General features: G+C 39.4%; 2 protein-coding genes across 3 annotated transcripts in view; both read right to left on the bottom strand.

Moving 5' to 3' along the window:
• Positions 1-10,618: 10,618 nt before the first annotated feature.
• On the bottom strand, positions 10,619-21,615 carry isoc1 (isochorismatase domain containing 1). Of its 2 annotated transcripts, XM_016462183.1 has the most exons (6): positions 21,194-21,615; positions 17,283-17,402; positions 15,810-16,013; positions 14,659-14,775; positions 14,471-14,528; positions 11,710-11,784 (listed from the first exon to the last, which is right to left on the bottom strand). In XM_016462183.1, exons 1-5 carry the CDS (start codon positions 21,533-21,535, stop codon positions 14,499-14,501), a joined length of 813 nt encoding a protein of 270 aa, XP_016317669.1. In that variant the 5' UTR covers positions 21,536-21,615; the 3' UTR covers positions 11,710-11,784; positions 14,471-14,498. The 2 variants fall into 2 exon arrangements, with proteins under 2 accessions (XP_016317667.1, XP_016317669.1); XM_016462181.1 differs by lacking the exon at positions 14,471-14,528 and having other exon boundaries at positions 10,619-11,784; positions 21,194-21,606.
• Positions 21,616-23,718: 2,103 nt separating this feature from the next.
• slc27a6 (solute carrier family 27 member 6) overlaps positions 23,719-25,479 on the bottom strand; it is a 36,466-nt gene continuing 34,705 nt past the window's right edge. The window contains exon 10 of the mRNA XM_016462179.1: positions 23,719-24,816. Coding sequence (XP_016317665.1) covers positions 24,640-24,816 — 177 coding nt within the window. The 3' untranslated portion in view covers positions 23,719-24,639. The remainder of the gene's footprint in view (positions 24,817-25,479) is intronic.

Below are 25,479 nucleotides of genomic sequence, written 5' to 3'. Positions count from 1 at the left end.
TATTATTTGTTTTTTTTTTCATGCCCTCATCTGTTGTCAGGATGAATTAATCTGTTCACAGGTGGTTCAGTTTTTTTTCCAATTTAATTATTAATTGTTATTTGTTTACCAAACTGCTATATTGTTGCCGTTTTGAACAATTCCTTTTATTGTGTATTGTTGCAGTTATGATAATTTTTATACTGTTGCAGTTATGAACAAACTGAATCAGTATGTTGTTGCAGTTGTGATCGAATAACTTTTGGACTAGTTTTTAAATTGGAATATTGTTGCAGTTATGATCATTTAATAAAATATTTTTATACTATTGCAGTTATGAACAAATTTGCTATATTGTTGTAATTGTGCTATAATCTTTATACTGGTATATTGTTGCAGTTTTGAACAAAGAATATTAGTAAATTGCAGTTCTGAACAAACTATTGGTATATTCTTACAGTTAAGATGGTATATTCTTGCAGATAGGTGAATAAATTAATAAAACACTGTTTTGCACTTATGGCTGATTATTTGAATAAAAAGCAGTGTTCAAACAATGATAATTTCATGGTTTTTATTTAACTTTCCACAGTATTTAAGTAAAGCTCCTTTGTGAACTTTAAAAGCTGAAGAAAATACCGAAAATCTCGTAAAATGACAGCAAAAAAATATTTTTGAATTACGGAAAATTCCTGTTATTTAATGTGCCTGTTATTTTACGGTATTTTTCCGGCACCCCAGCTGCCGGAATTTTACGGGATTTTTTTTACAGTGAAGAGCACTGAAGACACAAAGGGGCAACATGAACAAAAACCAGAATGCCACTACACAACCATGACAAGCAACACAGAGACCTTACAAACATGTACAATAATATAACAGCTAAAGTAATGATGCTCAGTGTGCTTCTACCATCCCAGAATATCAAAGTGAAATCACCTGAACCACAGATGATAATGAAGAGGTCTATATAGTAAAAATGATAAACAAAGACTGCAATGTTTACACAGTGTAAGCTTGTCTTGCTAAGCTTGATTCATTTTGCCAAAAGCATGTGATCTATGACGTCCAAAGCTGTGCCAGAAAACTATGTGACTATTTTAGTATCTGATTCAAAAGAAGCAAACCCCAGCGCCTTTTGCCTTACATTACAATGCATTAAAACCAATTTTGTAATTTATATCTCTGATGTATCCACTAAAAAGAATACACGAGACGGCACGTTTGTCTTCTAGCCACCACTTTACTGCTTTTCTAACTTCTGCCCAACTGGCGCCCCAAACAAATTCCCAACATTCCTAGCGCTACTGCTACGGAATCTCAATTGTCTCAAATGCAAAATTGTAAGCATTTAATACATCACAAAATCTAAAGCCTAAATGTACTTTGCCTAAGAAACAACAGTCAAAGGACTGAGGCAGAATTATAATAGGCAGATACAGATTTCATTTATGTTTCATTTACTTTCCTTACCGACACAAATGAATCACTTTGTCAATGACCATTATTTATATACAATCAAATCAAATGAAGAATCAGCTGTAGAGCCAGGCTGAAGCTGAACACAGCAGTTTGGTACGTGCTATTCTTCTTTATGACCACTAGCTGGCCACAATGCGTTGAAAAGATTGGAGTAATGAAAGTGAGTGACATATGAAGGCCAAGTATATGGTATGCTCCATGCTCAGAATTTGTCCTCTGCACTGAACCCATCCAAGTTAGTGCACACATGAGGAGTAGTGAGCAGTGAACACACTTCTTTATTGAATGATAATTTATAAACTCAAGTGGGGAACAATAATATGCATATGAAACTATACACACTTTCCCCGTAATTACATCTCCAGTCATACATGTCAAGTCAAGTCACCTTTATTTATCTATCGCTTTTAACAATACAGATTGTGTCAAAGCAGGTTTACAGCATCAAATAGGAAAATAGTGTGTCAATGATGCAAAAGGACAATAGCAAACACTCAATTTTCAGTTCAATATAACAGAGGTGAGGCTCCTTTGGGCCATACATGTCCAGCTCTAGGACCATTTTGGTCTGCTGTGTTTGAGACATTTTCATATATTTGTGAAAAGGAGATACATCCGGATCCAATAATAGCCATATTTGGTGTGAGAACCAAACATCAATCGGATGCGTTAGCTTTCTCTTCTTTGTTGGCCCGACAGCTTATACTCATACAATGGAAGTCAAACAAACCACCAACACATATCAAGTGGGTAGAGAGTGTCATGGCATATTTAAAGTTATTACAGTTAAGACCAAAGACACGATTCTAGATCTGGAAAAGTCTGCCATTTTGATTTCTCCTACTGTCATTAATGGGAGGGACATTGAACTTGTGGATGAGTATAGATATCTGGGTACAGTGATTGATAATAGATGACATTTTGATGCTAATACTGAGGGCATCTGTAAAAACATTTGTTTTTCTTAAGAAAAAGGAATTATTGTAAAGTATGCACAGTGCTCTAATGATACTGTTTTATCAGAGCTTTATTGACTCTGTCATTGTGTGGTTTGATTGCATCAGCTTGTCTGGTAGAAACAGAATGACGACGCTGATTAAGACTGCATCCAAGGTGATTAGAGTTCAGCAGACATTGCTTCAAGTTAAAAAGCTTACGCGAGAATTAACTGTCCATCTCATCCATTACATAAAGAGTTTGTTGTGCTCCCATCAGGCCATAGATATAGAGCAAAAGGGTGGAGAACAAGGAGGTTTAAAAACTCATTCCTACTGACTGCTATTTCTACCTTAAATGGAACTCCCATTCACCCCTTCCCTTTTTATCATTCCTTACTTATGTTCTTGTTTAATTTCTTTGTTTTTGAATGATTATGTGTGAGACTGTGTTAATGTGATGTGTGACACCTGTGCAAACCAAATTTCCTAAGGGATGAATAAACTAAACTAGAACTAAACTGGATCACAGCGAGTGTCATGGCGGATGTCCAAATCCACTGTAATTTTATAAATAATACTGTTTTTGTGTCACAGAATGTAGTTTTAAAAGTGTTTAGTAACACTTTACAATAAAGGCACAAGAATAATCCTGTACTACTAATACCTGAATTAATACTTACTTCAACATGAACTCATGATTAGAGCAGACATGAGCTAATAATGAACTAATGAAGAGCTTTCTTTAACTACGACTGGAGTCATATGGGTTCATGCATGAATAACACAGTCTTAACTGCATGTTAGAACGTGTTTGATAGTTAATTCATTAATGAACATTTAGGGGTAAACTAAATCAAAGTCTCTAAAAGAAGGAATAACACATTGACAATTTAATATTGTCATAATTTAAAGTATACTATCTGCAGCTTTGTCATAAACATTACTGGATGGCACAGGATTAGTTTGTTATTATTTTCACGGATCCTCTGTATCAAATGTAGAAAATATTAAGAACACTAATATATGATCTTAAAAGGTCATGATCTGTTTTGTGTGATTCTCTTTCCCGTCAAACTCAACATTGTAAGGTTCTGGATAGTAATTCCTTCTGATGAATTTGGTAATACTCGGGTCATTACTGGTGGGTTATCATGATCTTTAGAATACTAATAGAAATAGAACACTACAAATAGAACGAGTGAAGGAACATAAATGTGTATCTATGTTAAGGACTCCAGGCAGCTGCTAAGGAATCAATCTGTTGTAACGGACAGAAGCATTAGAGGAAGAACCTGCTTTATTTGGTGCACTCTTGCATCCCTCTGTGGAATAAACAGAATAAACAATGAATACATTACTTTGACTGGTTACTTGCAATTAAAGTTACCTTAAATTTGCTTCAAAATACTTAGTGTGACTGGTATACATTCCGGTTAATGAGTTTTTAGTTTACTTTTTACAGGGCTCAACATTAAGCCTTCACTGTAAAAAATTTCCAGGATTTCACAGCATGCAACTGTGATAATAATGTAATTTACTGTGAAATATTACTTTACAGGTTTTTACTGTGATATTCACAATATAATACCGTATTCGGGAATTTCACTGTGAAAATAATGTAGGCGGAGCAGTTACAGGACACTACTGTGAATTCCGTCCCGCCTCCGTGTGCTGTGTCGTCTTACTGAGTTCTCTCGTCTCCTCCATGTTCTCATCCGAGTCCAACGGATTCAGCGGTAAGTGCTTTTTTTTTTATATGATAGTGCATGTAATTTAAAAGAATTATCCAAGTAGAGTTAGTTGTAGGTTCTGTTGTCACGTTGTTAGCGGTTAGCTTACTCGTGTAGGTTTGAGCGCGCCAATTTTTTAAACCATAAACAGTAAACCAGCAAAGGACCAGTTTAAACCAGCATCCCAGCATCAAAACATACCTAACCAGCATATGCTGTTTTTTTCAACAGGGGTTAGCTTACTTGTGTACGTTTGAGCGTGCCAATTTTTGAAACCATAAGCAGACGTTGGTTGTAGTAATTGTACCGTATTCAGTTAGTAGCTAACTGTGAGACATTAGCTAATTTTTGGAGCCTCATTTAGAAAAAAATGTCATTATCTCAACTTTAGATTTTCTTAGTGCTAACAGCGATCTTTTTCCCTGTATACGTTAGGTTCTCTCCACGTCGGTGATCGCTGGGAAATAAAGTTGTAAGGTAAGATGGCCTTATGATCGTTATTATCAACCAGAGAAATTATAGTGTTGTGGATTATGGCAAAGGTGAAGTAAATTCATCTCAAATTAGTAACGTTAACTGGGCTTCTTCATAATTTTCTCCCCTGCTGTGTGTGTGATACGATCAGCCTTTGTCTGCTTCATCAACTGAAAAATTAAGTGCATATAAGATAAATCGATAGGGGCAAGAGATTATTTATGCACAAATTTTGACTCTGTGCTACCCTAGGTACAGATTATTAACAGAGTCTTATTGTACTCCTGTTGTATTGATATATTATTTTTGCATCCTTGTGCTACAGCTAATGTACAGCCACTGACGTTTAGGGACTGTGAAGCTGCAAGCACCCCTAGCTTGCTTGATTGTTCAAGGTAATGTTGTCCTTCTCATTTTTATTGTATTTTCAAGTGTCAAGTCGTACACAAATTTATTGTGAGCAGTTTCATGAAGGAACGGTTTTCTTTCTAAAGATAGTTTCTAAATGAAACTGCTCACAATAAGGTGTGTGGATTATCTTAAGTAACCGGGTCATGATTTCTGGGAAAAGACATTGCTGTAGAGTGAGAATGGTTCGGACTATGATACTAATGATGTATTCATTTCATTTAAAGGATCTAAATGTAAACAAAAAGGTTGCCCCACTGCCTGAAGAAGTCAACATAAACGATTCAGACCAGCTATCACTTCAGAATTGAATCATTTGGTCTTGAAAATTAAAAAAAAAAAGGCCTATATTTGCAACTGTCTTGGTTTTAAAACAGAAAATTAATTTCTATTATGAAAATGACAGATTTGTAATATCATAACTGTTAAGTGATTAGTTATGTAACATTGTGAATTATAAACCTTAGCAACTGTATTTACTTTTTACCCATAGGCTCAGCATTTAGAATTTATTCATCTTATTTTTCAAATAAAAAATATTGGCTTCCAGTCTCATCTGCTTCCAGCTATTTTTAGCTGGAAGCAGCATGTTTTGCTCGTCACGGTTGTGTCAGGAGGAGGAAGGTGAAGGAGACAGCTGGTGCAAACCAAACTCACAGTTTAATAACAAAAGGGCAGAAGGACGACAGGAAAACACAACATGGTATAACTGTGACTGGACAACCAAAGACTGAACTGACTGGGGCTTAAATACAAGACAAACGAGGGGAATTAACTAGACACAGGTGAAACAGGTTAACTAATAATTAAACAATGAGCAAAGGAACTAATGAACACAGGAACATGACCAAATAAGGAAAAACAGGAACCAAACAGGAAACACAATGAAAACTAAGATAAAACCAACTAAACATGTGACATTGCTGCTTAAACTTGCAAATTGGTGTTGTCTTACCATATTATTTTAATGTATTATCTTAATTATGAAACATTTTGACCATTTACAGTACTTCTCGTTATTTCCCTACAGCGGCTAATGAACCGGAAGTCTCGCACCCTCACAGAAAACGGCTTATGTCCGCGTTGAAAAATAAGGTGGTTTGCAATTATTTTCTTTTAAAAGTAGTCAACTAAAACTCAGTAGTTAAGAGTATGCCACCATGATACTCTTTTCGCTCTAATTTCTGAAATAAGTAAATAAATCTTGATTTATTTTCAGAACAGTAGAATGAACTTTTCCACAACATTCTAATTTATTGACATGCACCTGTATATCTGTTTTTGTTTCAGGTGACACAATAAAGTCGAGGGCATGGATGCTGACATTGGAGGGACAAGCTGATTTCATTTTTGCCATTTCAGTTTGAACCACAGCAGCCAAGCGATGATGACCCCGCTTCTTCCCCTCAAAACAAGTGGTGTGTTGCAGATTCAACTTCTGTCTGTGCTGGAGACCAGAGAGGAAGCGGTTTTTAAAAGGATCCTGATCCTCCTTCCTCTGCAAACAGTACATATGAAATGATGAACACTGTTGTGTGTGCAAATGCTCTGCCTGCCGGGTGTGTGTTTATACGGTGTGTGTGTGCGTGTGTTTGTTCACTACTCACTGCTGTGTGTGTGCACTTGTATGGGTTAAATGCAGAGCACAAATTCCAAGTATGGGACACCATACTTGGCCACACGTCACGTCCTTTCCTTTCCTTAATATCACCTTGTTCTGTCACCTTTTTGGTCTGTGCTGCAACAGCAGTGACCCACTGAAGGTGGTCACTGGGAACGGACACCTTTTTCATCCCACTTGAAAGAAACTAAAAGCTTTCCTCTCTGCCTTTTTGTTTACAGGTACTTCTTGTGCATCAATCCAGAGACAGGCACAAACTCAAAGAGGCAGAGAGGACATATCAACCAGCAAGTCTGTACACTGATCAGGAAACTCATTGACTTTGAATGGATGTCAATCTAGTGTGTAAACAATGTTCCAACACCAGAATGGACAAACCAAACTCTGGCTTTGTGTTAAGCTAGATGTGGTCATGCAGTAAGATGATCCCTGAATATGTTGTATAGTGTGTTCAATGGAGAGAAGCATGACCGTCTGAACCTCTTTGCTGGAAAGTTTACACAGGATTTATTAAACTGCTAAATAAATGTGTAACATTTATTGTTTTGTGTTTATTTGAATTGAACATATCTTTCCAGTGTTATAGGTTACTGATGGGTTAAAAGATAACATTTCAAAATTACAGTATTTTATAATAAATTAACAATACATTTTAAATTAAAAGTTTTTAATTACCAATACATTTTATAGAAATTAAAAGCACATTACTAGCTACTGATTTGCATTACTATTACAGTTTACACTGTAATTCTACAGCAGAATACTGCTAATATGCAGTAATCTGATGGCATTAACTGTAACTTCACAGCTAAATACAGTAGTTCTACAGGAGCATACTGCTAAATCACAGTACGGAATAACTGTGAGGTCACAGTATACAGCTGTCATTTCACAATTATTTACTGTAAAAATGATACAGTAACTTGCTGTGAAAGTAATGTAACTAGTTTACAGTAATTTACTGTGAATTTACGCTCAAATCTTTTACAGTGTAGGCCATACATACATGTACCATCTCTGCAAAAACATCAGCAATGTAAAAAACTCCTTTAGACTGGGCTTGAAATAACACATTTCCCAACCAGGACACAGCACAATGTGTTCAGCAGGTCAGCCATGCTGGCTACTGCTGCTTGCTATTGCTAACTCTCTCTACCACATGGTAGAGACTTTACTTAAGGAAACCTAAAACACCCTAGCACCCCTAGTGGTAAGGAAGAAAACTGCCCACAAAATTCGAATTAACAGGCTCATGTCTGGCCCACACTGGGCCATCATTGGATTAATGTGGGCAGTCCCATAGTGTGGGCTGCTCACAGAGAGCCTGCGGTGAGCCCAAAGCACTGGGCCTGTTTTAGGTTTGGTGTGGGCTGGCCCTAGCCCATTGTGCCTGCAAAAAGCCAGCAAGGACATGTTTGCAGGGTAGTGACTATTTATTTGATTGCCATGCTGCCTCCTTTATGCTGGCCATTTCCTATTTCCTGTCATATGATCAGTCACATGACAGGCAGACCCAGAGTTACTTAAAGACAGACACCATAGGTCTTCAACCCTGCTCCTGGGGACCCACTGTGCTGCAGAGTTCAGCTCCAACCCTAATCAAACACACCTGAACCAGCTAATCAAGCTCTTCAGGATCATGTGTAAAGTCACAGGCCAGGTGTGCTGAAGCAGGTTGGAAATAAACTTTGCTGGACAGTGGGTCCCCAGGAGCAGGGTTGAAGACCTATGATACACACATTTAAATAGTTAAGAGGAATAAAATGACTAAGACAATATGTAAACCTATTAAAACTCAAATATACATAAAATCGTTATAATATATTGAGCAGGTTAAAACATGTGTCTTATGTGACAGTGTCACAATACAATGTGTAGCACTCAAATTCTACAGTATGTAATATGTAATACTCTATTACACACACAAAATGTTACATAAAGTTGGTCTGAAGCATTTTTGCATTGTGTGGAGTAGATGGACAAAGAGGCTGGCCAATAGAAAACTATGAGTCGAGTCTAGAAATGACAAGAGCTCAGATGAGGAGCTGCGTTGTGTATTTAGACAGGATTGTCTGATGTTATACAGCAAGAACCTGCATAAGGTAGTAAACAGTTACAACTGTGCTGTATAAGATCAAGTGTTAAATGTTAAATTCTTCCACTCTTGACTGCAGCGTAAGATAAGGCAGTTACTTGCTCTGGGAAAGATCCTTCTTCATGACTGGTTGGTTCATGATTGGTTTGATTACCAAACTTGAACATTAGCTTTCCATTGAATTTGTTACGATTCAACAGCTTTTGTAAGTGTAATATAGTCCATTGTCACAGACATACACTGCACAGATGGCAAGTTCTTCAATTATACAGTTTTTACTTTAATATGATGTTTGCAATTTACATCTCAGCACAACTGTTCTCGAATTTCACGACTGCTGTTGGGTCACTGAAAGTAAACGGCATATGTGACTATGCATTATTTTATGAGAGCTCACATCCTAGCTAAGCTCTGGTGTAACCAAATTAAGTACAGTTAGTTAGTTACTAAGTAGCTAAGATTTACTGAGCCTCTAGTTCACTGAACGTCTAGACTTCTTGTTCCGATTTAAGTGAGATCTTACCCACGTCAGTGCACAAGATGTGGGAAAAATATAAACATTGTGAATAAAATGTAAATGTGGAACGCTGATGAAGCTGTATTTACATGGCTGGAAAAGGTGTCACAAATATGGCCATAGTGTGAACTGTCTTGCCTTTCAATGGATTTGATGTCAGCCTGGTGCCAGATGCTGTTAAAGCGGCCCAGAATCATAAAACTGTGCCGTGCCCCAGATCCCAGAGCACCCGGTCATGGCAGGACCACACATCAACGAACTCCCAAACAAAGCCTACATTTAAATGACAAGATAAAATATAATGAATTCACTGAACATCACTAAGCTACAGTTCAGAAATCTACTGTGTAATCGAGATCGACAGTCTGTGTGAGGAAGACTTAAGCCCTGTGCGGACGGGATTAGTTTTCCCAACACATAGTAACTGCTACTGTGGACATCTGTAAGGTTTATCATCAGTGCATATCGCCAGGACTCTCCAATCCTGAGCCTATAGACCGTCCTGCAGAGTTCAGCTCCAACCCCGTCAAACGCACCAGAGCCAGATCATGCAGGTGTTCAGGGCACTACTGAATACAGACATTGATCTAAAGATGGGTTGGAACTGAAGTCTGCAGGAGATCGACAGTAGAAATCACTCGGATGGGTGTGTGTCCTGCGTTTAGACTGCTGTAAAACACACACCTCTGTTGTCCTTGAACTCTCTGCGTGGAAGACCCAAACATTGTAGAGGCCCCTAACTCCCCCACCACCTCCGCCGCACACACTAGGTGTAGAGGTGGTGGTGATGTAGTTCTTTTTTAATTAAGTACTTAATCAGTTTATTTATTTTGTGAAAATTAGCCACAAGGTAGCATTATAAGCTAACTTAGTTTTCACCACCAACTCCAGAAACATTAAAACTACAATACAAAAAAATCCTCTGAAAGTGTCCGTGAATCAAATGGCCATTTGCTAAAAACAAAACAGCACTACAAAAATAAAAATCCAACTTGTGCTAGACTGTTTGTTTGATTGGCATGACTTTTTGTGTGTATCATTAAAAAGTTATGTTTTGTGTGATTAGTTTCTTTAGTAGATACAATTCAATGCATTTATTATGCATTGAATATTATTAATATTCTCTGAATGCAAAGTCCAATCTTCATGAAAATGAGACGGACAACATTTCTTACATTCCACCAGCAGGAAATGCATTAATTACATCTTAACTCAACTGTTCAGTGGAGGAAAGCTGAATTACACCACATTTCAATCATAAAGCTATTGTGTTCTGCTAAATTTGGAAACTGAGGTAATATTTCTTCCATTCCTCAATGTGCTTGAATACTGATTACTGCCATATGCAGTTATACAATCTAATTGTTTTTGGACTTTTATAACATTTATTCGTATCAGAGCAATACAGAGCAGATACAAAAAAAGAAAGAAAGAAAAAAAGAAAGAAAGAAATTGTATCTGTGCTTAGTACAATCAGAGTGACTGTTCATCAATAGGCACCAAATACACATTTTTTCCCAATACACATGTACACAACAAAACAGATGCTGATTTCAACATAAATACACGCTTACACAAAAGAAACATCAATAAATCAAACTTTAAATGACAATTCAGGAAACCTCTCTGCCACCTTGGGTCTGAGCAATAAATTACATTAAACCAAATCAAACAGTGGGGTAAAAAAATGTCCACGGATCTACACAGAAATGTCACTTTCAGGAAATACGTAGCACTGTTTGCAGATCTGATGCTCTCACTCTTGAAAACGACTCTGTAACAGTAGGTCTTAAAAATAATATTCTGCTTCCACTGAAGAAGTTTCAGCTTTCTGGTAAAAGTGTTGCTCTTGTCACACATAAGAATATTTGACAGTTCTATTGATTTCAGTAACTTGGCTAAGCTGTAACCAGGAATCAGCACATGTAGATGAGAGGTAGTTTGATGTTCATACCGTACAGGTTTAAAACAGAGAAACCGAGTACAGAAGAAAAACAACCATCTCTTGGGAAGGGAACACACTCTAAACTAATGCTTTCCACTGCCTTACAAAGTCAGGGACGATGTGGATCAGTCATCCACGGGCTTGGTTTTAAAACAAAACTAAATAAACCATACAAACTAAAGCTACAGAGGAAACTTCTAATGACATCCTCGAGCTGTACTGACTCTATACACGATACATTCAGAGCGAGTGTTTGCAGTTTTGCTCGTCTGGAGACAGACACGATTCAGTAATGACACATGGATCATCTGCTTTGATACAACAGACTTTGAAATATACATTTTGGATTATATGACTGTAAATTAAGCCCTTTCAGTACTACCACGTGTGCTGGTGGGTTTGTGTGGCCTGTTCCAGTGTGTGTGTGCTGAGGGAAAGACTGGGCCGATCACACCTTGGAGAGCAGGCCTGACTCTGGAGCGCTGGCTTTAATGATGTTCTGGATCTCTTTGAACTTTGGGTGCTCTTTATCGGCCACGAGCTGCAGCAGAACAGACTCGCTGGTGGTGACGATGACTCCCGCGCGCGCCAGCCGCTGAGAGAGAGAGAGAGCACACACAAGTGTTAGCTTTGCAGCCTTCACTGCCCACAGACCGTAGTGCTTGAGTGGCCAAAGACCATTTGTGGAGGATACAGTGACAAAACTAATGCTGCAATTATCTTTTAGTTTGCTTTTCGCTCTTTGCATTTTATAGCTGTATATGTATCTGTAGGTTGTATACAGGGCTTGACATTAACTTTTTTGCTCAGCAGCCACTGTGGCTAGTGGTTTTCCAAAATGACTGGCCACTCAGCATTTTCACTGGCCACAATTTTGTTGTTGGAAATGACATTGTATATAACTAAAGTTACTGCATACTAAAATTGATTTAAATTGATTTCAAGGTCTTTTTTTGCCTATATAAAGGGCAGTTTTTTCTTAACCTTATTAAATGCACGCGTCATCTTTCATATCAAATTCTTACATTTTATTAATAATTTCACTTCATCTAATAAGACACTATAGGGCTGTTACCAATCAAATGAAATCATTATGAACAAAACCGATCTTTCCCCTGCAGAAGAAACAGAAGCGGCTGAAGTGTTTAGATGCATTTACACACACAGTTTAATGAAGCATTCACACTGCAAAAGTACAACAGCATAAATAATGTTACGAGCTTGCGGTTTTAAATCAGTTTTTTAACATACAAATATGAAATGTTGGGGACAAAAATGCAAAAAGCTAAGATACTTTTAAATATGAAAGTAAACCGCCAGTAGATCTTATCAGTGAGTCACTGAGTCATTCATTCAAACGATTCGTTCAGACGGCGGATTCATTTAAGAATGAAGTGAGTGCCTGTCTTTATGAACTACTGAATCATTGACTCAAATTATTTATTCAGAAACGCTGAATCATTCAGTAAGGAAACAGCGCTGTGCGTCGCTCAGAGATGCGCGACTGTTCTGCTGCGATCTTTGTTTGAACTATTTTTGTTAATCAAATCGAGCAAAAACAGTCAAGACTGACAATATTGTACTAAAATGTAAGTCACTTAATATTAACTACTCGTTTAAACTCTTGTATAAAATCAATGTAATCAATGTACATTAAAAATGTACCGTACTACATTTTTACCGCATTATGCTTCTTCTGTGTGCAGTTGTGATCATTTGTTTTGATTTCTCCACGATCCTCAACTCAGGTCAGTTGTCTGGTTGGGCAAGTAAGACTCGGTTTCACTTATCTTGGATGTACAGTAAAGCACTTTATGACGCTTGCTCTAGAAAGGTGCTCTAGAAATAAATTACGTACTACTTGCCCTTCAGACAATCCACATTAATGTCAAGCCCTGTTCCGGTTACGACCACAGATTTTCACAAAACCAACATATGTAATAGAGTGCATATATCGATCAAAATGCTCCTCTCTAAAGTTACTTTTTTGCTGACTAACAGGTTAATGGTCATTGAATGTCCACCCTGAGGAAAATACACAAGCTGTATTAATGACGTCTTTCTGTGGATGAAATGCTGATTGAGAGATTAGATGAGTCGTGATTCATTTCAGTAAGTTTGTGCTATAACTAATAGTGAAGAGGAAGAGAAGATCGAAACTGAAGCATCCAGCGATCTGTCACGCCACATTAAAGAGCATCAAAACCACATTTATTGTTTGAATTTTGTTATAAAACTTACAGAATCTGAAAGCTAAGGCTTTGATTCACATCAAAAGTAACAAAGCACAAGGCGCATTGTGATTACTGGATGGCATCGTGTTTAGTGAAGTTTTGTTCACGCATAAACTGAAAACAGCATAGACTAAGAGACCTTGGTTCATCAAAATAAAGATCACAGTCAAAACACGCCATCGCAGAAAGATTACACATCTGTTCACAGACTTTGGTGCATCACTGGAAAACAGATATTTACAAAACATAAAAGAAAGCGCTCAAATGGGACCGGACTTGTGAGCGTTCAGAGATTAATAAATGACCTTTCCTCTCATTTTGTTCTGATCTTTTAGCGGTGTCTATTGATTACACAGCAGCAGATGATGTAACGCTTCACTCAGCTCACGATGCGAGTAAAGTACAGATACTTGAAAAATGTACTTAAGTACAGTAACGACATAAAACTACTCCGTTACTGTCCACCACTGGCGATACGATATGATTCACTATACTGATTTCACCATACGATTCTCACAATTTTTTAAAATTTAAGATAAATTATAAATGAAATTATGTCCTTTTATTATTGCTTGAACAAAATGCTGCACATTTCTTTGTGAAATTGAAATATTAAATTTTAAACACAAATAAAAGACATCTTCATATAAACAAACTAAGGCTTTGCCTGTGCTCTTTCCATTCAGTTAGAGGCAACCACTGGATTTTAATCACGATCCAAACAAAGATGCTGCGTACATGCTGCAATTTGAAGCAAAAACAGAACGGTCTGACTTTAACTTAGTGACATTATGCTACATAAAACATCTAAACAGCAGAAGCTCTGAACGAGACGCAAATTCACTCTCTGACAGCAGGTGGCGCTCATGGAACCGCTGTCAACAAAGCAGCGCTGCGCTTACAAACACTTCTTTAATAAGCATTATACAGAGACCAGATGAAAAGAAACCACTGTCTAAACTTCTCTAAAGACAGTTCCCCTCAGAGATACATTCATATAAACTCCACCCCCAAATTAATCGTGATTCGTTTAACATCTCAACCCACCTGAATCATCACAGATTGGTATCGACTTTCATCCGGCTCGCGGTGAATCATTACATCCCTAGTCATTATGAACAACACAGGTGCTCATTCGCGTTGTCAACACTTTAGAATTGAGATTTACATATTTGACATGCTGGCCTTCACTTTCCAGGATCAGTGCGGTCTCATGAAGTGAATCTCCGTCTCACCTCGAGTGCAAACATCCGGTCCATCATGCTTCTGGAGGACGAGGCATCAGCAACAATGTGCACCTCAAAGCCTCTTCCCATCAGATCCAGAGCGGTCTGCTGAATGCACACGTGCGTCTGAAAGAGACAAACACTCGCTCAGGGTTTCCTGAATGAACGTTACCCAATCTGAAGAACTCCACAGCGCAAAAGAGTCCATTAATCAGGGTTCCGCTCTCTTATGAACAAAAGATTCAAGGACTTTCAAGTACTTTCCATTTCCTATCAAGCACCTATCGAAACTATGTTCCAGTATAAGTGGTGTTCATGAAGGCCTCTAAAAGAATACGTCAAGCATTATATTTAATATGGCAACATAACTTTTCTGTAAGCCCAACAGAAATCTTGTTGGTTACAGATTGTCAGAAGTTTGTCAGATTGGTTACAGAAGTGCCCAAAAATGGAATTAACTGTAAAATGTTTAATTCAGAGAATGTGATCTATTTTAAATGAAATGAATCATAAGCCAATCAAACATTTTTTGTATGACAGAACTTTAGTCATTAGAACTAAGATGCGGTAACCATGTATGAATGAAAACATATGAATGCATTTTAACAGAATGCTGGGCTGACATTATTGGTCATTCAGTGCTTCTGAAAAAAAAGAAAAAAAAAACCCCTGATAATAATACTGATAAGATAATAATACTACTAATAGTACTGCCAATACTGAGATAAAATGCCCCAATATCTGATGAGCTGCTGGGTTCATGAATATTAATCACGTTCGATCAAACTGATTCGCTGAAATCAAAACAGTGACGGTAATAGGTGAGCGCTAGCCAATGAGAGTGATGATTGAGGTATTAGCTCCGCCCTCGACAGGAGAAACCAGCAGTGGCTTCTGCGTGTTCTTAAAGCAGTGCTGTCAAAAGTACCGTAAAGTACTCAAAAGTAAAAATATTAGGGAACTGCTGATAGACGCAGCTTTCAAACACTCCCGTGTGTATCTGTAAATGCTGCCATCGTCACATTTTTTACATTTTAGTACCTACTGGCACCAACATCGGTACTTAACGGCTGAATAATTTAAAATGTTAATAATTTTAAATAATAACTTTCAAGAAGCGTGGGCACTCCGTGATCATTATCATCATCACAGGTACTGACCTCGACTCCGAAGAGCACCACACTGCGGACTCCTGGGATCTCAGCCAGCGCCGCCTCCACCTCCGGAAGAACCATGGAGAACTTGGTTTTGGGGAAAACTAATTTGGCCCCAGTCAGATCCAGTTCCTGCACTGTGCTGCCCAGACCTTTAGGATACTGCTCCGACACAACCACAGGGATCCCCAGAATACGAGCCCCCTGCAGCTGTGCCCACACACACACACACACACACACACTGAAGCGAAGGCAAAGCCAGATGGCTGCTATGCGTCTCTACCCTGACAGCACACGTCCATCACGGAGGCGTCTGTTTGACGTCTGCATTACATCTGCAAGACGTATGTTTTAGAGCAGGGTTCCTCAATAGGCGGCCGGGCCGTGAGAAAAAAAAATGTTTGGCCCGCACTAATTTAAAATAATGTGGCATGAAAATTCAAACGCAGCATCAGAAAGCTACATTAACTTACATCGTGTCTACACCGGACGCGAGCGGCTCGGCGAGACCGTTTTTATACAGTCTATGGTTGCGACGCAATAAAATACAATAGAACTGGTTATAATCAGTGATGCTGTCTTGGATGCGGCGCGACACGACAAATCCCCGTTACCTGAGATTATCACTGTCATATTTTGTATGTTGTTCCTGCCACGACGTCGCAGATAATAAAAACGTTCCTAAAATAGAATCCCATGTAGCTTATCGTCACGTGTCGCTGTGGCGGGTGGTTAGGACACAAACTACAAGGAAAAGATACTTTTTATCACGTCGTGGCTGGTTGGGACACACGGTGTTAGTTTGATCCCCCCCCAAAAAATCTAAGTATAAAAATATTAATACTGACAGATCTGATAACTGAATCTGCAGTTAGGGAAATTGGAGAGAAGAGATCCAGAGCAGGAACAGCTGATTTGCATGCAGACATGGAGATCCAGACTTTTTGTTTCTTCAGTTGTTTTTAATATTCAACAGGTAAAGTTCTTCTTTATCTAAATGCAAAAATGTTCATAATTGTTTGAATAAAACAGACTACTGGGGAAAAAATCTGAATATTCATCTTGTGATTATTTTAACAAAAGCAACAATGATATAATAATTGTAATAATAATAACATATACATATACATATATATATACATATACATATACATATATATATATAGGTCAGTGGCCCTTGGCTTGGTATTGTTGTCAGAATTCGGCGAAAACTAATTGAGGAACCCTGTTTTAGAGTGTTTGCTCATCTGCTATACGTCTATAGGACGATTCCTATCAGATGTCAAATAGACGTGTAGAAGATGTCTTTAAGATGTTTATGATTTAGAATGCTATCAGATGTTTGTACAGAGCAGATGAAGCGATCTTTAACAGACCTCCTGCAGACGTGCGTGTGCTATCTGTGTATGACCTGCAGCAACTCCAGCACATCAGGAATAATATCCAAACATACTTCATCAGAAAGATCAGCAATATTACCAGCCTCTGGCCCACACTGATGATGTCCCCGAAGTACTTGATGGCAGGTCTGAACCTCTCCTGCATGTCACAGCAGAAGAAGACCGTGCTGGCCGGCGAGAGGTTTCCCAGCGTCGTGATCTGTGGTAAACAAACCGGACAAGACACAGCTTTCACAGGACAGTGTAATAAATCCCTGCGGTCTCATGATCTGTCCGAGGTCCATCAGCACTGAAACGCTTCATAAACCTTTATGCTGTAGAAAGCAATGAGATCAGTAACACGTCTAAAGCCTTCTACACACTGCACGATTTTAGCCATCCTATAAGATCACTGCAGATCACACTGTGTGGCATGGGTCTGATAAACTCGACTGTACGATGATGACACCTGGTGACTCAACGCACGTTACTATACTGCCGTGCAAACGCAAAAGACCGTAACTTCGTTTTTTGTCGAAAATGAGTTATTGATATTTTTGGGACATTCAAGACATCCTTTATCATGCGTGTAAGTATCTTGAGTCAATTGCGTTGTTTTTCAGAGAAAATAATGTGTCGTCTCAACCGTAACTTCGAAAAGCCCCGGAGAAACCAAGGCAGAGCACCGTAGAACACCAGTTACGGCTCTTTCACTTTGTTTGGAACGCTCTGCCTTTGTTTAGCCGCGCGTCAATATGAAGTTACGGTGCCGGTTTGGAGTTATACGGTGTTCTGCCTTTTTTTTTACTGTCCATTAAAGTCTGCCGCATTTTAATTACGGTGTAGACAAACAAATTAGATAGGCTAGATCACGATCTACCAAACAGCTGTAAAGACTAGATACCTTGGCAGCAATACGTAATCGAGAATAACCTTTAAAGATTTTTTCTTTTCTTTTTGTAATGCAGATTATTCACCAGGCTGTCACTTAGCTGGACGCGTGTGGACTCGAATGCCGTAGCTAGCATGATCAATCATAAAATCAGTAGCCTACTAACAGGTCGCAATTAAATCCATATCCTACCTTTTCTTGTAACCCGATAAAATGAACGTCATCGGAGATGTTAAATCCACAAGCATTCTGAGCATTATTCCTGCTTGCTGGTGTTCACATCAATCCACAAGTCGTTCTTTTAGTTTAGACCAGTGATGGGCAAACTTGGCCCTTCCAGGCACTTTCCTGCAGAGATTTGATCCAACCCTGATACGACTCACCTGCCTGTAGCCTTCTAGTAGTCTTGAAGACAACGATTAGCTGGCTCAGGTGTGTTTGATTAGGGCTGGAGCTAACCTCTGAAGGAAAGTGGCCTGGAAGGGCCAAGTTTGCCCACCCCTGGTTTAGGCTATTAATACAAGTCAATATAAAAGCAATATGCTATCTCTAGCATTCTTTTACGTTAATGAGCATAGCAAATAAATTGGTATCCACTGTAGCCACTTGCATGTTTAACTTTTAGTCGGCTTTTTATGGTCAAAAATAATAATACAGTCACATTACTATATGCGATAGCCCATGATCACCAGATTTTATACAGGTGTTACTATAACGATTTTGTAAATGGTGATCAGCAACCAGATATTGGTAATGTGGAAGTTACTGGCTCTTGCCTTGGTGGGACTTCTCACGTTTTGCAGACAATCCAAATGCAGAGTACATTACCTACAAAATAGGGGTAAAAATCAAGTTTGAACTCTTTTTTAATGTAGGTAATTTTCATTACTAAATCATCTAATTGTTCAATTTCCAGTGTCCTACCTATAATTAATTTGTCTGGACAAGTAAAAAACTTTAGTCATTATTCTCAGTTTCACAGTCTAGCGAGTTAAGGTCTCTGTAGGGCAGTATAGAAGATTAAAACGTCATCAGCATGCGCTAGTGGTAAACTAAAACAGCATGATGAATCATACTTTGGCAGCTGTAGTTTTTATGTGTGCTGAAAAAAGCGGAAGCGGTGAAAGAGTAAGAGATAAGAGCTTGAAGTAAGCGGTTTTATGTTTTAGCGCCGTGTCGTGTGGATTTCATGAGGCATTTTTATTGGCTGGTCAGTAAACTGTGGGCCGTAGCAGCAAACACACTGTGCGATGATCATACTGAATTACTGACACCGTCAGAAAATGATCGAAGGCTGTGTTTGGTCGCAAGACCGTGACCACGGCCGTCTTTGAACCTCTCTCACTGTACGACACAGGAGCCACGATCACAGAAATCGCCACATTGTTTCACGATGCCAATCCTTCGTCTGGGACAGCCCAGATCATCACACGTCATATATCTCTAAAGCCGGGCTCACACTACAGGATTTTTGGCTGGATTTTGCCGTCAGATTTCCAGAGTCTGCGACAAAACCCCCGGATCGCGACCAAATCGGTGCTCGTTGTGGTCGCCGAAGCTCGTTAAGTATGAGCAGGTCAGCAACGTGATCCGAACCGGTCTCGAGCTATCACAGACGCTGCCATGTTTTAAACCTGTTTAATATTATCACCACGCGATCTCGTAATGTGAGCGCCACAATGACAAGGTGGAGCTAATCCAGCCAATCACAGTACAGATGGTATAAACGGAGAAAAGGCGATCAAATTAAACGTACAATGTCTTAGACAATGCTTTGGCAAGAGCATGACTGTTTATTTGATGCATCAAGAAATGGCCTATAATCGCTGTAAATTCTCACGAGAATTTGAGAGAAAACGTATTTTGTCTGATGGTTGGGAACGCCTCCTCACCGAATGTTTTGTAGTGTGTGCACCTCGTCAGCGTTGTGTTGTGTATTATCTGTGCAGCAATGACAAGAGACGACAGATGAGAAGAAACCTCGCTGCGTACTGTGAGAAACTCAGCACCCACCATTCGTTTGTTGTGGGCGGAGCCTATCTGCTGGCAGAAAATTGCCGTTTTAAAGTAGCAGTCTATGGAATAAAAGAATAATAAAAAGGTAATTTTGAGTTCATATGTAAACTTTTTTTCTCGTAAAATGTTATAGGTTTAAATCATATTTCAAGCTGTAACTGTAGGGCTAATACAATGTGTAGACCTAGTGTTTAAATCAAATGTATGCTTGTGGGTAATCATAGCAGGTTTCATCCATAGTCTGTCGTTTAAACGTCTGCGTTTAGCTTCAAATGACGTCTTTGACGACAGTACTCTATAAAAATTATTTGCTTTCCCATTCTGACATCCAAAGGCACAACAATAAATCTTCCTCCTATTCCATGGATTTGACTCGCTCCCAGAGTTTTTCTGCCAGCACAATGCAGCTGCTAGTGATGTAACCTGACGTCTTCTCCAAACTGCTCTATAATTATAATAATCTTGTAGTGTGGGATGTGCCACGATTTTCAAATCTTGTGGTGTGTGCTAAGATTTGAGTTTAGACAATCTGTGGAGTTTCTCCTTGTGTGTGAGCTGCAAGCAGATTTGATCATCATAGCTCCTGAGGGGCGCAAGCAGGACTGGCCGAATATACTGTATGCTTTAGAATGCACATATTTCTCATTACTGTAATGCAAACAACAACAACGCCATACATCTGTGCACAGTTTAATCAAATCATCTAAGAACATCTTTGTATTGTAACATTTTCATTAACGTGATTCACCACTGACTACAAGAATTAAATCCTCGGGAATAAATCGTATGCATATAATATCTACAACAAGCTGTGAATGAAAGTAAAACATCTTCAGTGCGATGTGTTTAGAGAACGCAAACTTGGTCTGAGTGTTCATTAGTGAAACAACGCGCTTATAAACATGAACTTCAACAAACGTCAATCGCAATCTGCGAGAAAAGCAGCCCGAGCTCATGCTGATGCAGTGATGCGTTATATGATGAAGCAGATCTTCCTTTGGCTGCTCTGCCGACAAGCAGCACCTCAGACGACACGCTTATCATAAACACATGATGCGACAGACACACTCCCACAGAGGAGCACACAGACGACACGAGCTTACAGGCATCTGCAGAGGCACGAGTCTCAGCCGACATCTCTCCGACACCGTGAAGCCCTTCGGCACATCAGCGTACTGACCCCAGTCCTCCGAGAAACACTGGAGCACCAGCTTGCGCTGAACGTCCACCTGATGCCCGTAAATAGACAGAAACTTCTGCATGAGCACTTCAGATCCAGAGCCCAGGGGCACAGACGAGGGCCGCGAGAGCTCAGAGAAGGAGAATAAGACCGGGACGAGGTTATCGTTGCTGTGTGCGTCCGCCATGATGCTCCGCGACTCCTGCATGACATCAAATCTGCTGATGTCCGACTCATAATGACTCGTTCGCGAGAGTCGGTTCATGAGGAGGAGCTGAACACGCGGCGCCAGCTGGAGCCTCCGGGAGAAGGAAGGGGATGAGCGTCGAATAATTACTGTGTATATACGTGTGTAAGAATAGGAAAAGCAAAAACAAGGAAGACATTGATTATAAATAAACCATGACTGCATAACAGCAAAATAGGTGGCGATATGCACACAGGATATATAACACGCCAAAAAACAGAAGAAGAGGAAGAATCGGTTCATGAATGTCTCGAAGCGATCTGAATCGAGCTGGCTGTGGGCCGTTTTCGTTTGGCCTAATTGAATACAAACAAAAATAGACATGTTAGGCTACTTATATACAAAGACAATATCTGCTTGTGTTTGCACCTTTCATCTGTAGGCTATTTTTCTCAGTTCGACATCAGTTCGTGTCTCTGTAGTGGCACTGTTTGTGCAAACATGTAATGTGGCAGCTGCACGTTACACATCCAAACCAAATGCATTTACTTTCAGTAATGGCTGTTAGTGATGTGCGGTTCGCGAACGAATCGTTCGATTTAACCGGTTCTTCTTAGTGAACCGGTTGAACCAGTTCACCAAATCTGACTGAATCATTTGAAACGGTTCGCGTCTCCAGTAAGCATTAATCCACAGATTACTTAAGTTATTCAGAGTTAACATGGCTGACACTCCCTCTGAGTCGAAATAAACCAATATCCCGGAGTAGTTTATTTACTCAAACAGTACACTGACTGAACTGCTGTGAAGAGAGAACTGAAGATGAACACGAGCAGAGCAGCCGGATAATGACCGTACACGCCCACTGCTGGAGCGGTTCTCGTTCTCGAGTCAAGAACCGGTTGCATCGGTTTTCGGATCACCAGTACACTGAACCGAGAACCGTTTCTTTCGGACACGTCCGATTTGAGAACCGATGAGCTGATGATACTGCGCATGCGTGATTCAGTGTGAAGCTGCCGAACAGTAGCGAACAGTAACTACTATGACTGACACACACAGCACGTATGAAGCGAACTGGTTCTTTTGGACAACTGATGCTGTGCTAATGCTATGAGCGCGGGTAAACCGAAGACTTGAATGAAGGGCAATCTGGCGAAACGTACGTTTATTTAATAACAAATAAATCGCAATGGATTATGTATAGTAAGTGGATTATGGTTTCTGCGCTGATGACAACTAATTTATTTACTTTATATCTTCAAGACTTAAATCCTCGTATGCACATCACTGCCTGTTACTGTATTTGGGTGCTTAGCTGCAAAACTTAATTGTAAACTTTTCAGATCATGATTATGAATTATGAATACTAACTTTATATATTTGAATGTGTATTTTCATCCCGGCCCGGGACGATAGACTTGATATCATTACGTCATCGTGAATGACATCATTACGTTAGGGCGTAAAAGAACCGATGAACCGTTTTTTTTAACCGGTTCATTGAAACGAACTGTCCGAAAGAACCGGTTCTCGGAAAAGAACCGGACTTCCCATCACTAATGGCTGAAGCCAATCGAATCTTCTTTAATAATTCATCGAAGCGAATCATTCAGAAGAGCCGATTCGGTCAAATGACTCGGACTGTTGAAAGCCGAAGGGTGATCGCTCAGAGCGACAAAACGCTGGAGTGGAAACAACGAAGCCTTTGGCTTTGTTCGGAACTATTTTTGTTGGAGATTAAGTGTACAATCCACAGTAACTGGTCAGTCTTTTTTATTTTAATTCTTGATTAAAATAAACTCCAACCTCACCGTTGTGCTGATGTTCAGAATAACTTTTTGCTTTTGTGATGTTTCAGCAATTCTTCATAACATTCACATGTACTCTGCATTTACTAACGAGTTAGCCTTGAACCTGTATTTTTAAGACAACTTTAAAGTGAAACCATTAGTTAGAGATTAATGATTGTTAATGATTGTGAGGCTATAAATGAAAATGAAATGCAATCGAAAATAATGAAATGTATGTATACATTATTATCAATGTTATTATTAAGTGCTAGTGACAGTCATTGTTCGAGTTACAGGCAGGTCAGTCTGATACAGCTTTTACCCTCAGTGTCTGAAATAAGCTTCACTGTTGAGGAGGTCTTACTCTCATTATAGCAATGTGAGCAAAACCATGATGAACGGCTTACATTTGTAAATGCTTTTCACCATACAAACAATTGATTGTGAAAACTTGAATGCATGTGAACAAAATTGTCATTTTTTATTACATAATTAGATACATAATAAAAAACGAATCATTTTTCACTTCCGTAAGTGAAGAAAAAGTGAAGTTTTAAATTCACAGTGAATCTCAAATGTTTCAAGTGCAAAAATTAAAAAATAAATAATCAACCAAAGGTCAAAATAAGCAAGTCTTCACTTTCTATGATGTTCAGAACTAAAGCAAACGATGCAGTTTGAGTCACAGTCAGACTTCAGGCTGTGTTTGAAATATTCAAGGTGCATGTGTGTGTGTGTGTGTGTGCATTACACAGTTATAACATTACACTTCAACACACACAAGATGGATGGTTTTATGACATATTGATTAAAATAATTCAAATGCATACAAGCAGACAGGTGTGATGTCAGAAGAGTGACTGGCTTCATGAATCAGCAGGAAGACGTTACATGATTAGGAGTCTGGGATGTGCTTTCACTATTTTCTCTCCGTGTGTGCAACAGCTGAGATCTCACTGGGATTGAGTTGTGTTACAGTAAGTTAAAGCAGTGATGTGCACGTATGACGCACACTAAAGCCATGACTGAAAGTAGACTTTAAAACAGAACAGCAGGTGCCTGTGTTGAGCACAATCTTTGCAGACACCGAATCTAAAAGTGTTTCCTTCACAGCGCACACACATTCATTTGAGCACTGAAATCACGATCCTGTACTTCCCAGATCTCAGCACACATGACTGCGTGTCTGACAGCAGGCTGCTCACTCATCTCCACTCGGAGCATATCACCATTACCCTCTTTCATATGCACTAACTCTGTATTCACTAAAGGACACGGTCTGCAGCTCTGAAAGACGAACGTGATCAATAATTCACGGCGGACTCTGATCAAATATACAGCGTCTGACAGCTAAATCACTTCTCTAAGGTATGGAGGTGTTTGACAGGGCTAGACGTTCCTCTGACCGCTCACTATGCTGTCATACACAGAGCTGGTCAGGGGGACGTAGCTCTTCTCGCTGCAGTCCAGGAAGAAGAGCGGCTGGCTGATGCTGCAGGGGTCGAAGCCGCTCTCCACCAGAGCAAACTTCTGCTGCTTGAAGGTGCTGGTCATCTCCAGAGACTCCTGCAGACACAGAGCACACGATGAGCCTCAGAGCTCATGCTGGAGCGCGTGTACATGTTCCACACAATCCCAATCCAGACGTCTAGAATGTGGTTTCTGCGCACAAGCACAGCTGAACGGACAAAGCCGTGTTACGTGGCTTACAGTGGAATGGGAAAGAAAGTGGATGATTTAACAGCAGTACCCCAGTCTGCATGTTGCCATTTACAGTACAGTTTATCTTTAGACAAAAATCTTAAAGTCAACATTTCCACCGTTATTGCCCAAAAATAAAAGATTTACAGGCGTTAATGCATAATACTCCCCTGTAACAGGGCTTGCTGTCAGACTATATGGAGTAGCTATATAAATGTTTTGATCGAAATGAACAAGACTTAAACAATGAGAGTGCATTATAAATACATCTTCGGAACACTCGCAAGCCACACCTGGCTCTTTGACAAAATTATCGATAAAAAATCAAATCACTAGAGTTCAGCTTGCTGCAGAAAAAGCAACTGATTACAACTCCTTTGTTGTACAGACTACTGAAGTTAATGAAAAGTTATATATTTCATTCACTCACGCCACACATGAGGGCCAAGTGAGGCACACACTCTCACGCGCACACACTCACACGTACACACGCGCGCACACACACACTCTCACGCACACACACTCTTG

Source organism: Sinocyclocheilus anshuiensis, unplaced genomic scaffold (assembly GCF_001515605.1).
Source record: "Sinocyclocheilus anshuiensis isolate Anshui unplaced genomic scaffold, SAMN03320099.WGS_v1.1 scaffold889, whole genome shotgun sequence".
NCBI lineage: Eukaryota > Metazoa > Chordata > Actinopteri > Cypriniformes > Cyprinidae > Sinocyclocheilus > Sinocyclocheilus anshuiensis.
This window is presented reverse-complemented; position numbering and strand designations above follow the sequence as displayed.